At 39.7% G+C, this 17,253-nt stretch overlaps 1 protein-coding gene across 7 annotated transcripts in view; it reads right to left on the bottom strand.

Annotated features, from left to right (window-relative positions):
- ARID1B (AT-rich interaction domain 1B) overlaps positions 1–17,253 on the bottom strand; it is a 412,486-nt gene that overhangs the window by 253,825 nt on the left and 141,408 nt on the right. For all 7 annotated transcript variants that reach the window (XM_079939553.1, XM_079939554.1, XM_079939557.1 and 4 more), the window contains exon 4: positions 4,405–4,515. In XM_079939553.1, coding sequence (XP_079795679.1) covers positions 4,405–4,515 — 111 coding nt within the window. The remainder of the gene's footprint in view (positions 1–4,404; positions 4,516–17,253) is intronic.

The following is a 17,253-nucleotide window of genomic DNA, read 5'->3' as shown; positions in this document are numbered from 1 at the left end:
AGACTCCGTGCTCCCAATACAGGGGGCCCAGGTTCGACCCCTGGTTGCGAAACTAGATCCCGCACGCATACCACAACTATGAGCACGCATGCCGCAACTAAAAGATCCCGCATGCCACAGCGAAGAGCCTGAGTGCCACAACTAAGACCCAGCGCAGCCTAAATAAATAAATAAATAAATATTTTCTTAAAAAAATACATTACTAAGAAAAGAATGTTTCACACTACTTTTAGATTAATTATACAAAAGTGCCCACTTTTTCTTCTCTTGAAGGTTAAGGTTACCAAAGTAAAACTCAAATGTCATTTTATAATAAAAGAAAATAGTTTTAAGAATAAAACCACCCTGCCAATACAGATACCACATTCATATAATCCTTTAGTATCAGTAGCATATGGAGAACATAGGCTCTCCTGATGTCAATTCAATACCTTGGAAAAGATCCTGTAAGCAATTAAAAGAAAATTCTGCAACTAGGGGAAGAATGTACTGAAAAATTCTTACATAAATTCTATTAGGAAAATACTTACTGAATAAAACATAATAAATACTGTGAAAAGATTCTAGCCTGTTGAGGGTGAGAGGGAGAGGCAAGACAATTATAAAAGTAACTGCAATAGGGCTTCCCTGGTGGCGCAGTGGTTGAGAGTCCGCCTGCCGATGCAGGGGACACGGGTTGGTGCCCCGGTCCAGGAAGATCCCACATGCTGTGGAGCGGCTGGGCCCGTGAGCCGTGGCCACTGAGCCTGCGCGTCCAGAGCCTGTGCTCCGCAACGGGAGAGCCCACAACAGTGAGAGGCCCGCGTACCACGAAAAAAAAAAAAAAAAAAGTAACTGCAATAAAAGGATGACTAGTAAATGCCATAAGAGATGAAAAAGTTAAAAAAAGACTCAACAAAAAATGTATTAAATCATAGTTTGGGGGTCAGAGTGTAAATTGAGATATACTCAATATTTATAAAATAAAGGAGTTGATAAGCTATAGCATTTGTTTAGACCTTCCACTGTACATTTTACTTAATGATGGCTTCACTTCGTATCAATATTAGAGGTAGAAAAAAACTATAGAATGTGCTCAAATTTTAAGTGATAATATTCCAAGGAGATAGAGTCAGTTCTTCAAGCTAATTTTTATGTCACATGCTATATGTTAAAATTTGTTAGTAATGGTAACACCAATGATATGTAAGCTAATGAACCTCAACAGGGAGAAGGCTATATGATTAAGAGGTATAGAAAGCAGTAGACATTATTAAGGAAGATTTGTTCGGAGCTTAGGTCTGAGTGCATTAAGTGAAAAGCAAATATTACTGGTCACGGCACCAAGACAACAAGACGACAAATATTAAGTTATCAGTCACTGGCTTCATGTGGATGAGCTGAAGAACTCGGTCAGATGGAAAACACAACTGCATTAGCTACTGAAGATCACCAAGAACTTAATGAAATGCAAATACAGACAAATACCAATTTAAACAATGGTGAGAGGACAACTTGCTGAGAGAAGCAAATTCTAGATCTAGCGTAAGAAAATGCCTTGATTTCTTGTAATGGAAAGTTAACTGTATAACAAAAACACACTACAGAAAATACCCCACATGCAGAAAAACATTACAAACTCTATCAATCTAACTCAACTTAAGCAAAAATTTAAGAAACAACTACTTAAGAAGCTTCCTTCTTATAGTCACATACATAATGGATAGAGATTTGATTATACATTAGAATCATTTTTACCACATATTTTTAAACATACAGATAAGACCCACAATTTCCTTGGTTCAAAATGACAAAACGAGAGATTACAAATATGATGGATGGCCTTTAACCTTAAGTAAAAAGACAAAATTTGCATCACTAACACGTGAAAAGGAAAAAACACAGCAGAAATCTACAAAAGACCTAATAAATTCAGACGTGATAACAAATACAGTTTCATGGTACTTATAGAATCAACTTATCCAAGTTAGAGTAAAAATACATATTAGAGCCATACAGAATACCAACAAATCTCTCCCCCAAACTGTAATTACTTTTGTTTTATATAACATATTGATGCAGTGTCTATATCAATAAAAATATATTTCTAAACTCTACATAGAAAAACTTTCTACACAAACAAAACCTGTTGAAAGAAAAGTGGTACACCAAAATTCATTTAAATAAAGCCAATTTTCATCTTAACAGATTGGGGGCAGGAGGTTTAGTTAGGTACAACCAACCAATCTACAATTTGTCCTTTATGCAGTAACTGATGCTTCTATGTACTCGGCATAAAACCTGGAAACTTTCCTCTCTAAAAAAAGATTATTGAAATGTTATTGAGTATATGGGTATGGTATGCGCCAAATGTCATGTACAACATTCTTTACAAATGCCGGTTCTCAAATGTTTAGAAGTAACATAATAAATCTTACTTAATGTAAACATGTTTGAAATTCAAATTAAAATCAAAATTAAAATCAGCATGCTATTTATCTGTGAGTTACAAAAAGAAACCACCAATTAGGGCGTTTCTTTTTTTAATAGCTTCGTAAGAAAATTTATATTATGAGCAACCTTAAATCCCCTAGGGAAGGAAGTAAGATAAACATTAAAGAATAAAGTTAGCCATTGTATGTATACAAATAGAACCATCCAAAAGACTTAAACTGTTGAAGAATATATTGGTTCACTTCCTAAAATACTCTGAGCTCCTTTTCCAGTAATCAACTTTGCACCATCCCAAAGCAGAACTCTTCAGTTTTCTGGGACTACCACACTTCATTCTCCCCCAATTATGCTGTACAGTTAGCTGAAAGTCAACCACTGATTCCAAAGCAGAGCAATGAAAAGCAGCATAGCCTAGTAGGTGACACAGAAGTTCAAATGGATATGAAGAAAGCAGTACGCTGCAAACTATTCTTATAGCTCTGTAGAAAATCAGTATCAATCTTTAACAAATTCTCCAACCTGTAAAACAGTACACATCACCAGCCAATGACAAACGTAAAAAGTTGGGCTTATCTAAAACACTAAAAATCCTGTGGTAAAAAAGTAGAATTCACTGTCCACCACTGCTCACCTTCCCATGAGTCAATTTAAATTTCCTAAAACCACAAGCCAATTTCCTAATGTTCAGCAAATGTTGCGTATATCAACAGCATTCACGTGCATTTGCGGATGCAGGTGCGCGCGCACGCACGCACACGCACACGCACACACACCCCCCACGCTCACCAAGCTCTGAATTATCTGCTGAATAAAAAAGCTTACAGCTTAGAACACAAGAGTCCATTACCTTTTTCATTCCTTCAAAAACCAAATAACTAGATAATAAATATTCCAATGTGACTAAAAAATGACCACGGTAAATTTTACCCACTTCCCACCATAGAAATAAAAGCTGTAAAAATTAGGGTTTCAAATACATGTGCATCAGATTCAAAGATATTACACATCCTGTAGCCATCACTTACCTTCTACTCTACGGCTACATATAACTTAAAAATGGGTATGGGATGTGCCAAATGTCATGTATAACATTCTTTACAAATGCTGGCTCTCAAATGTTTAGAAGTAACATAATAAATCTTACTTAATGTGAACATGTTTAAGATTCAAATTAAAATCATGGCTAGTCTGAGTTCCTGTCTTAAATATGACTTCTTAATAGAGATTAAGCAATAACAATGTCTTCACATCAAAATATTTTAACAAGAAAATATATATAAAAATTTGTTTGCACAAATATATTCTTTGAATTTTTAAGGAATATCTCATTTAAATGAGGTTGCCCATGGGGGGATAAAAAAAGAAAATTAAGCCCAGGTGAACTATTTAAGGGCATTAACATGTAACCTATAATTTAGCTACTACTCTAGTCAATATATACCCAATAATTTGCTAATGGAAATACTTATAAGCTGTATTTTCCAATTTTAAACCAAAATACTTTCTTTTGGGTGAAAAAAGATTGGGTGACTTCTCGTTACATGAAGTCCCAGAAGAAATTCAAACTACCACTGGATGCCTTATCTCATTCTTTGCCAAATGGGAATTTCCTTTACATATAACTCCTATATAGATACCTCTGTTCTGAATCACTACCAGAAAGCAACAGGCTATGCAAAGCACAACTGTACAAAAGAAACACCTTTCTGCCACAAAACCTGTCAGCCAAATATAAGCTTCCAATTGGACTCGGAGATACCTACAACACTGGACTCGGAGACACCTACAAATGACTACACAGCTCCTTTGAGAAGGAAACTGTCAAATAAAAATTAATAAATCACAAATATACCTGAAATCCATAAGCTTCTCCCCCAAGTCTCAATATAAAGTAGAATAAACAAAAACCAATGCTCTTTTTAGAAATCTGTAACTCACTGAATTTCCAAATCAGTACATTAATAGTCTTACTGGTAAACTTGATGGTCTTTCTTGTTGTATTAAGTTCAAGTCTTCATGGTTGGGTTTTCCAGGAGCCAGAGGAGGTTGAGACCTAGTTCCATAGCCTTCCTGAGACATATCCTAAACAAACACAAATATAAAGAAATATCTCAGTGAGTTACAAGCTTCTTTGGTAATCAAGATGAAGCAAAGGCTTATCACAAAGTATCAACTCATCTAACATTTAAGCAGACATCTATGTTATAATTATCATTTCTGTAACACTTTCTCAAAAGCAAAAATAAAATACAAAAAGGCAGTGAATCATCAAGAGCAAAAATACATATAATTAACAATTAAATTTATTATGCAACCATACAACCTAAAGACCATATTGGAGTTCTGCAGGAAGGTGACAGTCAGTAATAGAAGGGAAAGAAAGCCAGCTATAACCAAACTCTCTTAAACCACAGCAAACCAAAAGCTCATGTTATTGTTTAATTCTGATTTTGGTTGAACCGTCTTTAATATTACCTTGAAAATGTAAAATAATTAATGAAAACTTTATTATCAACTGACTTTTAATATGCCCTCTCAGCAACCCACAAAACAACACAGTTATTAAGCTGACAGTATCCTGGGGTTTCTACAAAACCAATAAACACTCACATATAGAATTTCATGTTCACGTGGCACAGTTACCAAAGAACCACAATAAAGAATAAAACAGAAGTGGGAACAAAACACACTAAAAAACCTACTGAAGTAGAGGAACTTATCAGTAACATGGCCTTTCTGGCATCCTGCTGAACACTTTTCCAGGAGGAATTCTGCATGGTTTCAGTATTATGCTGAAATATAAACCAAATACCACACCAAACTTACTGTATGTCAGATCTCTAGCTGTTTAACTATGCATGCTCAGTTACTAAACACTCTACCCCCATTTACACCCGAAGTCAAACAGCAGGACAGAGTGTAAAATGCTTATTATAGCATGTCTTAATTGGCACTGAAAGTTGAAGAACCAGTTTCTGATTGGGAAGAAAAAAAAAGAATGGAAAATATCACTTAAAAATAAAATTCTCTCCTTCTTCCCTGTCAGTTTAAGTATGTGTTAGAATTAAAGAAACACAATATACAAGTTCTACTTCCCCTGTTAAATTCTCAAAATATTACTTTAAAAATTAATGAGTTGAAACCCTATAAAAAGCTCCTGCTGCCCCACCCCTCTCTCATACAGTATACACTTAAAATGACACAGCTTCTTAAGCCAAGAAACTTTGGACGAATAGCTGGTACTGAAAGTACACAAGCTGTACCAACTAGACTTCACTAGCCAAGTGTCGGTGCAACCTGCCTTTAAACAGGCTCTGAAGCAAAGAGCACGCCAGCAATCCAGCATTTCCCAAGCAACTCTTCTTCCTTTTACATAAACCCCCCAAACAACCAAGCAAGATATCTAGCCTCTAACAGCAGTGCAGAATGCCCAGTCAGTACTATACTTTAGTAAGAGAATTACACTCAGTTGTCCAGGTTTTTATCTGATAACGTTTAGGTGAGATCTCCGAACACAGGCAGCCCAAGGATATTTAAAAGGGTAGCTCCTCAGTCTGGCTGCTGGCAGAGGTTAACAATTAGACTGGTGGCGGGGGGGGGGGGACCTCACTCTCTCTCTCTCTCTCTCTCTCTCTCTCTCTCTCTCTCTCTCTCTCTCTCACACACACACTACTTGCCCTGGATCCCAGACTTTCACTTGTCACACGGACTTCCAGCTGCATGTCCTGCAGGTTCCTTTAGATTAACAGCGAGGACTTCAAAATCAAGCCAGGAACAAGGCCTCCGTTCAGGGACCTTCACCCTGTTACCAAAAAACCCCCACGAAGGAGCAGAACGGCCACGCAATGGGCAAACAAACTAGCAGATCCCCACCTGTGCCTCAAACACACAGATGTGCACACAAGGTTTACGGGCAGTGCTTAGACACTTGTTTTAGTAAACTGTTAAGAAACAGGAACAGGCTCACATGCCCTACGCTTATAAGCCTTTTACATTTCCTTTTGTTTTCTCTTTGTGGCTAAATGAACTGATTTTTAAACGAGCTGAAAAAGACCGTTACAACTACAGTAAATACACATTTTAATGTGGATACTGTCCCCTCTAAAATAAGCAACACTGAACTAACAGACTATGAAAGTCATCATGAAATTTTACTATGACTTTACATTTCATTTTTTAAGGCTTAAAATTTTTAAATAATTAGATCCCACCAAAATCTCAAACACTATTCTTAACCACAAGAGGCTTTCCGTTATTAAATACAGCTGGAAATAAAACCAAAACAAAATTTAGTGAGAATCACTGAAAATGGAACTTGTTCTGCTTCAATTTATGTTTGAACATAAGGATTAATTTAACCGAGAGAACATCCAGAAAAGGTACCAGGTTTTAACCTAAAACAACCATCATCTACGTAACTTACACTGGGACTATAAAGGCTACATTTGGCAGCTGTAATAAAGATATAAAAGTTATATAGCATAACAAACCTGAGGTTTTTCCCCTTCAGAGCTATACTTATTTTCTGGTAGATACTTATTTTCATCTCAGGAAAAGTAAGTAGGAATAAGTAATTTAACAGACAAGAAGAGGCCAATGTCTATTAGAAAACAAGAAATACGTTCAGCACCATATTTTATAAACAACAACTAAGCACAGCCTTCATGTTTAACACATCACTGCAGTCTCTGATATTCAAAGGTTTAAACCAGTGCGCACTAGTCTGCACACTAGTTCACACACGCAGATTGTCACTATGACAAATACACAGCTGTGACTATTTAAGAGAGCATCACACTGTAATAATGCTACAACGCAAAGGAGCCACACAAGGGAAGTGTGGTTTATCCTTTCAGAGTCCTTTATCAGTATTATTTTTCTTCATCTCACTCACAAGCTTTTCACCACTGACTGATTCTGGTTTTAACCATCTTTATGTTATAGATCAAAGGGAAAACAGAGACTGACTCACAAAACAAAAAAAGTGTGAAAAGAGCTTGAGATAGGGGCATGTACACATTTGTTTCAGAAGTTTTCACTTAGATGTTACTTTTAACAAATGTCTAGGGACTTCCCTGGTGGCACAGTGGTTAAGAATCCGCCTGCCAATGCAGGGCACACCGGTTTGATCCCTGGTCCGGGAAGATCGCACATGCCGCGGAGCAACTAAGCCCGCGTGCCACAACTACTGAGTCCGTGAGCCACATGTACTGAGCCTGCACTCTAGAGCCTGCGAGTCACAACTACTGAGCCCATGAGCCACAACTACTGAGCCCGTGTGCCACAACTCCTGAAGCCCGCGTGCCTAGAGCCCGTGCTCTGCAACAAGAGAAGCCACCGCAATGAGAAGCCCGCACACCACAACAAAGAGTAGCCCCCGCTCGCGGCAACTAGAGAAAGCCCGCACACAGCAACGAAGACCCAACGCAGCCAAAAATAAATATAAATAAATAAATTTATTTTAAAATATGTCTAAACATTTATTGAATACCTTGTATGGACCAGTCCCTTCACTGGGTGCTTAACATCTTACGGTGTGAAGGATGACCAGGAAGGAAACACTAGTTATACTGTGCTATTGTGAGGAAGGATAAGATCAAAACTATGTCCTGGCTCTAGTGTAGAGGCCAAGAGCAGGAGTACTTCTGTTTTCTTTTATAATGAAATGAATTAAGTACTAACGGCAACATGGGACTATGAAGAAAATGTAGAATAAAATGTCAAGGACAGGGCTTCCCTGGTGGCACAGTGGTTAAGACTCTGCCTGCCAATGCAGGGGACACGGGTTCGAGCCCTGGTCCAGGAAGATCCCACATGTGGCAGAACAACTAAGCCCGTGCGCCACAACTACTGAGCCTGCGCTCTAGAGCCCGTGCTCCGCAACAAGAGAAGCCACTGCAATGAGAAGCCCGCGCACCACAACGAAGAGTAGCCCCCGCTCGCCTCAACTAGAGAAAGCCCACGCGCAGCAACAAAGACCCAACACAGCCAAAATAAATAAATAAATAAGTAAGTAACGTCAAGGACACTTATAAAATATTTGAGGGGCTTCCCTGGTGGCGCAGTGGTTTGAGAGTCCGCCTGCCGATGCAGGGGACACAGGTTCGTGCCCTCGTCCGGGAAGATCCCACATGCTGTGGAGCGGCTGGGCCCGTGAGCCACGGCCACTAAGCCTGCGCGTCCGGAGCCTGTGCTCTGCGACGGGAGAGGCCACAGCAGTGAGAGGCCCGCGTACCGCAAAAAAAAAAAAAAATTGAAAAGGAAAAATATTCCCATGGTATGAGTTCAAAGGATACAAAGAGATAAACAATGAAAAGAAAGACTGTCTCCTACTTCCCAGGATCCCTTCCACAAAGCTTACTGCTAATAGGTTATTTATCTTTCCACAATCATTCAATGCACAACCAAGTATAAATGTGAATTTAAATCTTTTCCTTTAAAAACAACTGGAGCGTATTTGCTGTACACAGTCTATTCTGTGGTCCCTTAACAATACATTATATATCTCCTTCTATATCTGCGCCTAAATATCTACATTATTCTCTTTTTTTTGCTATGCAGTATTGTATTAGTCACTTCTGTGACTTATTTAACCAGTCCCCCACTGATGGACATTCAGGTTGTTCCCAGTCTCTCCCTACTTCATACAGCACTATAATACACATCCTTGTGCATACATCTTCAGCTGAAATACTTCTGTAGCGTTACTCTCCACAAGGGGAACTTCTGCCAAAGGGTTGGTACATTTAAAATTTTGATGGAGGCTGGCAAAGTGCTCTCAGCAAAAGGAGTGTCAATTAACACTCACAGTCTATCACCTGGCTAAAGATGTTTACCTCAGCATCAGGGTATGCCCAACCACAGTACAAAAGGCAGCAAACTCAGACCAGGGGAGAGGCGGGAGGACTGGTAGATAGTAACAGAAGAAAACAATTTAGACAAACCAACAGCTGTGGTACTAAGAGGCTGGAGAGGCTAAGTCAAGAAGCTAGCAAACACTGGCTGTCTTTAGAGTCCTGCAGAGAGGGCTTCAGATCTGAAACAAAGGCAACAGGGAGCCACTGTGGCCTCTAGATCTAGAATGAGATGATTCTCACGTTAGTTAAGAAAGGTTTTTCCAATAATCACATGAAGTACAGATGTACCAGAAAGAGAATGATGATGGTACTTATTACTACTGCAGTAATCTAAAGTGGGGTGACGAGGATCTGAGTAGCCTCATAGCATCTCACAATATCTAGGTCAGAATAATTTCTCGCTCCTTTTCTCTTCCTGCTTTGGAAGCTCCTATCATCAATCCCAAATACTAATGGGAAACAGATAGGGTCCTGGCACGTAAGACACTGTAGTGGAGAGGAGAGTGCAATCAACTCCACAGAGAAAATGCCTGCTGGCCACACAGGGCTGCCAGTCACATGAACTCATCACTCTGCCCATGAAACTTCCCGAGCTACTGACCTATTTTAGTTTGTAGATACCTAAATTTAAAATATCCTTTCCAAAAAGAAAACAATATAAACCTATAAAGTATCCACTTCGACAATGGACCAAATCGCCCCCCTGCCTCCTCAGGAACGCCCTAACGGAAAGAGTACGATCTAGGACAGCTGACACTGCAGGCAGGGCTCCGCGACAGGTGCTGTGCACACTCCACCTTTATAATAACCCCAGGAGATGGTCCCTATTATCTATCACCTTGTTTTTTACCAGGAGGAAACAAAATCTTACGCAATGTGCATAGCTAGTGTCTGAGCACATTGCTAGCATCTCTACGTGATGGACAAATCTTCATTTCCACCCTAACTGTACCCTACAGACAACTGTAAGCTTTGAGCACTATCATAAGGATTTGATGTAATTTTAACTTTTTAAGGTATTATCCTAGCTTCCACCTATTCTCCTCAATTCCCTTTTCAAAAATTATGAATCTTAAGTATTTTGTATGTGGGATACTTCCAAAACATTCAATTATAATATTATGAATTAAAAAGTATTCAAACTCCCACAAATCTGAATACAAGGCCACTCTACCTACTACTCGTTATCATCAAATAGTCGTTTAAGGTCCACAGGCTGATGGAAAACAAGATAAAGAGACCCATCTTGCCTCCTCAGATTATGTTCACTTAAGGATCCTCTGCTGGTTCCTCTCTTTCCCTCCAAGGACTCCACGCAGACTCCTGGATGGTGATCATTCCCGAATCTCTCTACTTCAAGTCCCATATATCTTAACTGCATTATGAAGGAGTCCCTTGTAGTCAAGGAGTCCCTTGTACGTCAAGAAATGACTCTCTTAACTGTCCTCCTCAAATCTGATCCCCTTCCTTCAAGGGCCACCTGGTCAAGGGCATCCCCATCCACATGGACTTCTCAGAGTCCTTCCACACCCCTTACCTCTCTCACCATCCATATAGACCTGACACATGACCAGACCTAAAATCACTGTCAAGTCCACGCCCTTCATCTTCCCTGCAGCTGTCAGCTCCTTTACACTACAGCCTCTTGCCCGCCACGCCACCAGAGCAGACTTGCTAAAACACAAACGGCCACGGTGCGCTACTGTCTGGTAAGGCCTCCCCCGTGGCGCCTACAGAATGAAGCCCACAGTCCTTGCTCCGGCACAGAAAAGCTCATCAAACAACCTCCAGCTGCCACCCCAGCTTCATCTTGGCCTTCCCCCGGGCCCACTGCAAGTCCTCAGCTTCATGCACTTGACTGCTCACAGGCTTCCACAGGGCCACCTGCCTGCACGTGCAACTCTCTCAGTCCAGGTGGGTGCCCTTCCTTCTGTGTCTGCAAAGCATCGCTGCCTTCAAGATCCTGCTAGAAATTAACTCCTCCATTCCCCCAAACAACTACCTCACAACTTCAGATGTATTCTTAAAATACAGCATTATAAATTCTTAAACTATTTGTTTGTGTATCTCCTGAACTGGACTCTTACTTCCTCTTGGGTTCCCAGCGCTGAGCACCGACAGGTACTCAAAAGCCTGGTGAATTACTGACTGAATGCCTTCCAAGAGCTTACACTTAGAATTAGACACAGCCATACAAAATAAATGTATGAGGACAAACATAAAACTGAACAAAACTTGGGCTCATGTCCAAGAATATTTATCATGTTAACAGCTACACTGCCTGGTAGCAATATGCTACAAAACACATTTTGCTGTTTGTTACTGGCAGTCTTACGGCAAAAAGATGACTATAAAAGAATGTAGTAAAAAAAAAAACAAGCAAAAAAAACTGGAAATTAAGAGGCAGGGAAAAGACTATCGTGATCATCAGTGGTGTCATCAAAAACGAGAAAAATCAAGACATCCTTTACCTCCTAATGATCAGAACAGCAATGAGATATTCTTGCAGGAAAAAAAAAATCTGATAATGAGTTTGATAAAGCCTGTATATCTAACTACCAATTTATAGGAAATTAAAAAGGGCTGAGGAATACATTAAGCCATAGCAAATCAATCAGCAAATCTCAAACTGTGGGAACCTCTACTAGAAAAATGACCTAGTTTCTTCAACAAGTTAAGTTGTAACAGCAAAAAGGAAAGGAGAGAGGAAGAGAGGGAGAGATGAAGAGATGAAGAAAGAGGAAAACTATAGAGATGAAAAGGTATCAACCAATTATGAGAGTGGATTTTATTTGGACCTTGACTCAAACTACCCCACAATGTAAATTAAACAGAAACATTTAATCCATTTATGAAACTACTGGAAATTTGAACACTGGATAATTGGTATGAAAAATATTCTTTAAATGTGATAACTGTAGTATGTTTGTGTTTCTTTTTTTAAGCCCTTTATTTTTTAGAGCTATATACTGAAATATTGACAGATTAAATGATACAATAGCTGGGATTTACTTCAAAATAATATTGAGGGCGGGGATTGGGGGAGTGAAGGAAGAGCAAATGTACATACAACAACACTGGCCATATAATCGTTGAAGGCTGAGCGATGGGTGTGTGGGGCTCGTTATATTTTTGTCTACTTCTGTTCATTGTTTGAAAATGTCCATTTAAAGTAAAATGGAGTTAATGGTATGAAAGACGAATTCAGGAATCCAGAACTGGGACTGAGGCTGTGGTACTGACTCCGGCTTACACCTGCAAGACCACAAAACTTCTGAATTGGTCCCTTGCCTGCAATCCTCAATCTCCCAAGAAAGCCCACTATGCGTTGACCATTTACTCTTTCACAGTTTCTTAACCTCTCCCCATTTTATCTTTAACATGTTTGCTGTACTATTTAATCCTAACACTTAACTGTCTTAAAAAAAAAAAAAATCGGACTTCCCTGGTGGCGCAGTGGTTAAGAATCGGCCTGCCAATGCAGGGGACACGGGCTCGAGCCCTGGTCTGGGAAGATCCCACATGCTGCACAGCAACTAAGCTGTTGCTCCACAACTACCGAGCCTGCGCCCTGGAGCCCGCGAGCCACAACTACTGAGCCCGTGCACCACAACTCCTGAAGCCCACGTGCCTAGAGCCCATGCTCTGCAACAAGAGAAGCCACCGCAATGAGAAGCCCATGCACCGCAACGAAGAGTAGCCCCCGCTCGCCACAACTAGAGAAAGCCCGCGTGCAGCAATGAAGACCCAACGCGGCCAAAAATAAATAAAATTTTAAAAAATTAATAAATAAATCAAAATAAATCCTTAAAAGCATTAAAAAAAATCCCTCCGTAATCTTAACCAAATTAACCTTCCCAGTTTCATTTTCCCCTAGATCCCCAGGTAAAACCTCCTTATATTGACTCTGACCCTTTCTGGACCTCATCTCCTGATGAAGATGCCCTCCTTGCCTAAATCTGACACTCTTACACTGACTTTGGCTCAGCCTCTTAAAGGCCCAGTGTCCAATTTCACTGACTCCAAAATGCCTTTTCCAGCCACAGATCTCGCCAGAGACCACAAACACTTGAGTCAAACCAACCCAAGCTCAAATTCCAACTTCTGGACTATTCACTAGCTGTGCAACCCTGAACAAATTTTCCTGAGTTGTTTCCTGCTCTGGAAACTATATCAGATTGAGCGGCGCTGAGAAGGCTCAGGGTACAGTGCCTCCTTCCCTCCCAGTGCCTCTGCAGCTTAGGCACATGGTACTTCAAGAACAGGGGCTGAATGGGGTTTCTTATATATCACGACCGCTATCTTTTAGGATAATGGTAAGTCACTTTAATTCTAAGTCCATATCAATACTTTCCCCTGCATCTTCCCTCACCCTTGCTCCAAAAATCTTTTACATCAGATTAAAAAAATCACAGGACCAAAGCTCATATGGTTTTTTTTTACTGCTACTGATTCCACAGGCAGACGCTAAGCTTATATTAAAGCCTTATTATCTGTAATACACTAGATATACTGATGAGTCCAAAGGCTAGATTCAGAATATTGTTAATTTTCTATTAACTGAAAGGAATAATTATTTCCATTAAAAAAGAACCATTCTAGAAAAAGAACAGGCTTATCCAAACTACTTTGTTATTTTCTTTCTGATGAGTCTCATTAATATTGATAATAGATCCCTCGCTACCACTGTAGCCTGCCATCAACAAGAATGTCACTATGACACGGGACTTACCAGTATACCTGAGGCTGCAGCTGCCCCCACGCCTGCAGTAAAGGGGCATGAGAGGACTGGAGATTAGAGAGAGGAGCCAGCAAGAGCAGCTGCCTCTCTTACGTTAATCAAGTTAGGACCCTGGAGGCCACTACTCTGGCATTCAAGACTTAAGAAAATCCTTTATTTTATTTTGGTTTTTGCAAGAACTTCTTCCTAAACTAACAAGGGGTCCAGAGTGAGAAGGGAAGCTAAGTGGTTACCTAAATTTCACTTCTCCTAAAATACTAAAGAGAAATATGAAGATACTCAAGAGCTAAGGAGTAAAGTAATTAAGATTTTTAATAGATTAATTAATTTTATTAAACTCACAAAGCAAATGAGCCACAGTAAATGTTCAGCTGTACTTTTTATAGGGAAAAAGTGTATGTAATTAATAATAATAATAATAATACACAGAGCAAAAAGAAAACCCAGCTCTGTAACTTATCACTTAAAGAATTTCCTCATCCATAAAAACAAGATAACAGGAACTTATCTCCAAAAGTTCTATTAATGATTAAAGGAGGGACTAAGCAATGAGCACTGTGCTTGACACATTTAAATGTTCAATAAATGTCAGCTATTGTTATTTACATTATCTAAAACCACATTTAAGAATAAGAATCAAAATTTTCACTGAACCACTGGAACTTCATCCTGTGACCACGATGCTGCTGACAGCAGCGGCTAACAATTATGTAACGTTTACTCTTCACCAGGCACTCCTGAGAGTACTTTACTCACTGAATAAACGCTTATGGTCTCGACATCAACTCCACGAAATAAGTACTATTTTCAGATGAAGAAACTGAGGCACAGAGGTTGAGAAACTCGCCCAAAGTCCAAACTACAGAGTCAGAAACTCTGGGTGTACAGTTCAACAATGTGTGTTTTAACAGGCCTTCCAGGAGATTCTAGTGCCCACTAAAATTGGAAAAACCCTGGGTGAACAATTGCAAAGGCCCGTAACAGTGGCCTTAAGACCTGAATTTCAGCCCATCTCTGAAACAAAATGCATCTCTACTGTAAACAACAATAAAGAAGACAGTAAACCCTAGGAACTATATTCAACCTCCTGTGATAAGCCATAATGGAAAAGAATATGAAAAAGAATGTATATATTTGTATAACTGAGTCACTTTGCTGTACAGCAGTAATTAACACACTGTAATTCCACTATACTTCAAAAAAAATAAAATAAAATAAAATAAAACAGAGTTGGGATCAAAACCAAGCCCCACCACATTCAGGCATAACTTGCTGTAGGACCTCTGAGGGTCACTGTTAACATAATATAGGAGGTAACATCCATCTGCCATGCTAGAGTACAAGATTGGAAAGCTCTGGTTAGTATTTCTGCTCTCCATGGCTCTCAAACTTTGGAAGGCATCAGAATTGCCCGCTGGAGTTAAATGCAGATCCCCAGCTACTCCCCACCCCCTCAAACAGTTTTGGAGTAAGAGAACTTACTTGAGCAAACACTCCAGGTGATTGTGATGCAGACAGTCCCTTTCTCTCTTTTTAGGAAACCACAGGTGTACACGTATCCAATGGCTCCGCCTGACCCTACTTCGAGCTCTATCTTTCCTTCACCTCCCAAGGCTAAATAATGCAAAGAGATATGCATCCACTCCTCTCCCCGAAGTCTAGCACTCTAAGGAAAATCAGTGAGTGGACTGGAGCTGGTTCTGCTATCCTTCCAGGAAAAAAGGTGGTCACTGCCCACACTAGCAATGCAGTTCTAAAAGTAACCCTATGTTTCAAACATCTGCAGATAATCATCTTCTGGAATACATATACATAGAGTTTGTTACCCTAAGAACTTTTAAAAATCAAAGAAATTGATGAAGGAAGAATTTTACTGTTATATATGTAAGTTATGTTTTACTTTATTTTCTATACTTCAACAAATTGAAATGAGCATTTAAAGACAAATGAAGACAGCTGAGAGTAGCAAAAAAACAATCCAGGAAAAATAAAAATTCCTCAATCTCCCTAGTGTCAAAATTTAAATATCAAACAAAGAGAATTGTATGAACAAATATAATGAGCCTCGATGATGCTTCTAACTGCATAACCTATTCTATCCTCAACTTCATCCCTCAGTCCCAATGGGGCGTCAGAGGAGAGAGAAAGTTGAAGGGGTATGAAGAGAACCACATCAGGTGTGAGTGCCAGTTCCTCGCGATATCCCCCTCTGCAGAGGAGGGGCTTCCTCCCCCACCTGCTCGCCGAGTCTGGGCAACTAGGATAAAGAGCTAGAGAACAAGTCCCGAGTGTACCCAAGTGTCCGGGCATCCAGTTCAATCCCATGGCTCCATCTCTATTGGAGACGGAGATGGAGATGGGGGAGAGGGGAAAGAAAAAAGTGAGGAAAAGAACTTTAAAAAGCTCACTCACTACTACAGCTACGTTAGAAACAGGGAATGGTGTGGAGCTTAAATGATTTTTAGACCAAATCCTGCTCTCGTGTTTGAGATTTTTCTTCAGCTTTTCATAAAACGTATCTTAAACAATGTAAGGTTTTCCTCTTCTATCACCACAGCAGACAGTCACAGCCAGCTGATTTGATCTTCTGCACATTTCTAAGGAAGCCTGATGCTCTGACGAGCAGCCTGCGGGACAGGTCGGAGCACAGCCTAACCCGGGGCCAGGCTGCACACACATCCCAGGCCCGCCTGGGGCTTTCCTCTTCTCAGGAGGGAGCTTCCATCACCTTTCCAGAAGTAAATTAAGTACTGAAAATATGGTTATTGCTCTATAATTCCTCACTTCCTGGCTCTGTTTTCCTTTAATTCTGGTACTTGAAAGGAAGAAAATTATTTTAAAAATATTCTGAACATGAATATGAATAGCATTATCAAATTATAGTCCAATGCAGTTAGAGTCCCAGGTACAATCCGAAACATAAAAAGAATAACTATTGAAAGTTTTCCATCAGAGAGCCAAAAATGCTTTATTACTGGAAACAATCTGTGCAAGATGTGAGAATTTTCTCTTCCTTTTCTCCACTTTTAATAAAATAAAAGCAAAGACCCAGGCAGGCATAGTTGCATAGGACCACCCTGATTTTTACAGCAATTAAAACCAAAACATTCATAGCAAATTTTAACATTATCAAAAAGTTTTTCTTCATTCTCCAGTAGTTTTTTCTATTTGCTTATTTAAGAAGCTTTCAGGAATAACAAGAACCAAAACAAAACACACACA

Source organism: Stenella coeruleoalba, assembly GCF_951394435.1.
Source record: "Stenella coeruleoalba genome assembly, chromosome: 12".
Lineage (NCBI taxonomy): Eukaryota > Metazoa > Chordata > Mammalia > Artiodactyla > Delphinidae > Stenella > Stenella coeruleoalba.
This window is presented reverse-complemented; position numbering and strand designations above follow the sequence as displayed.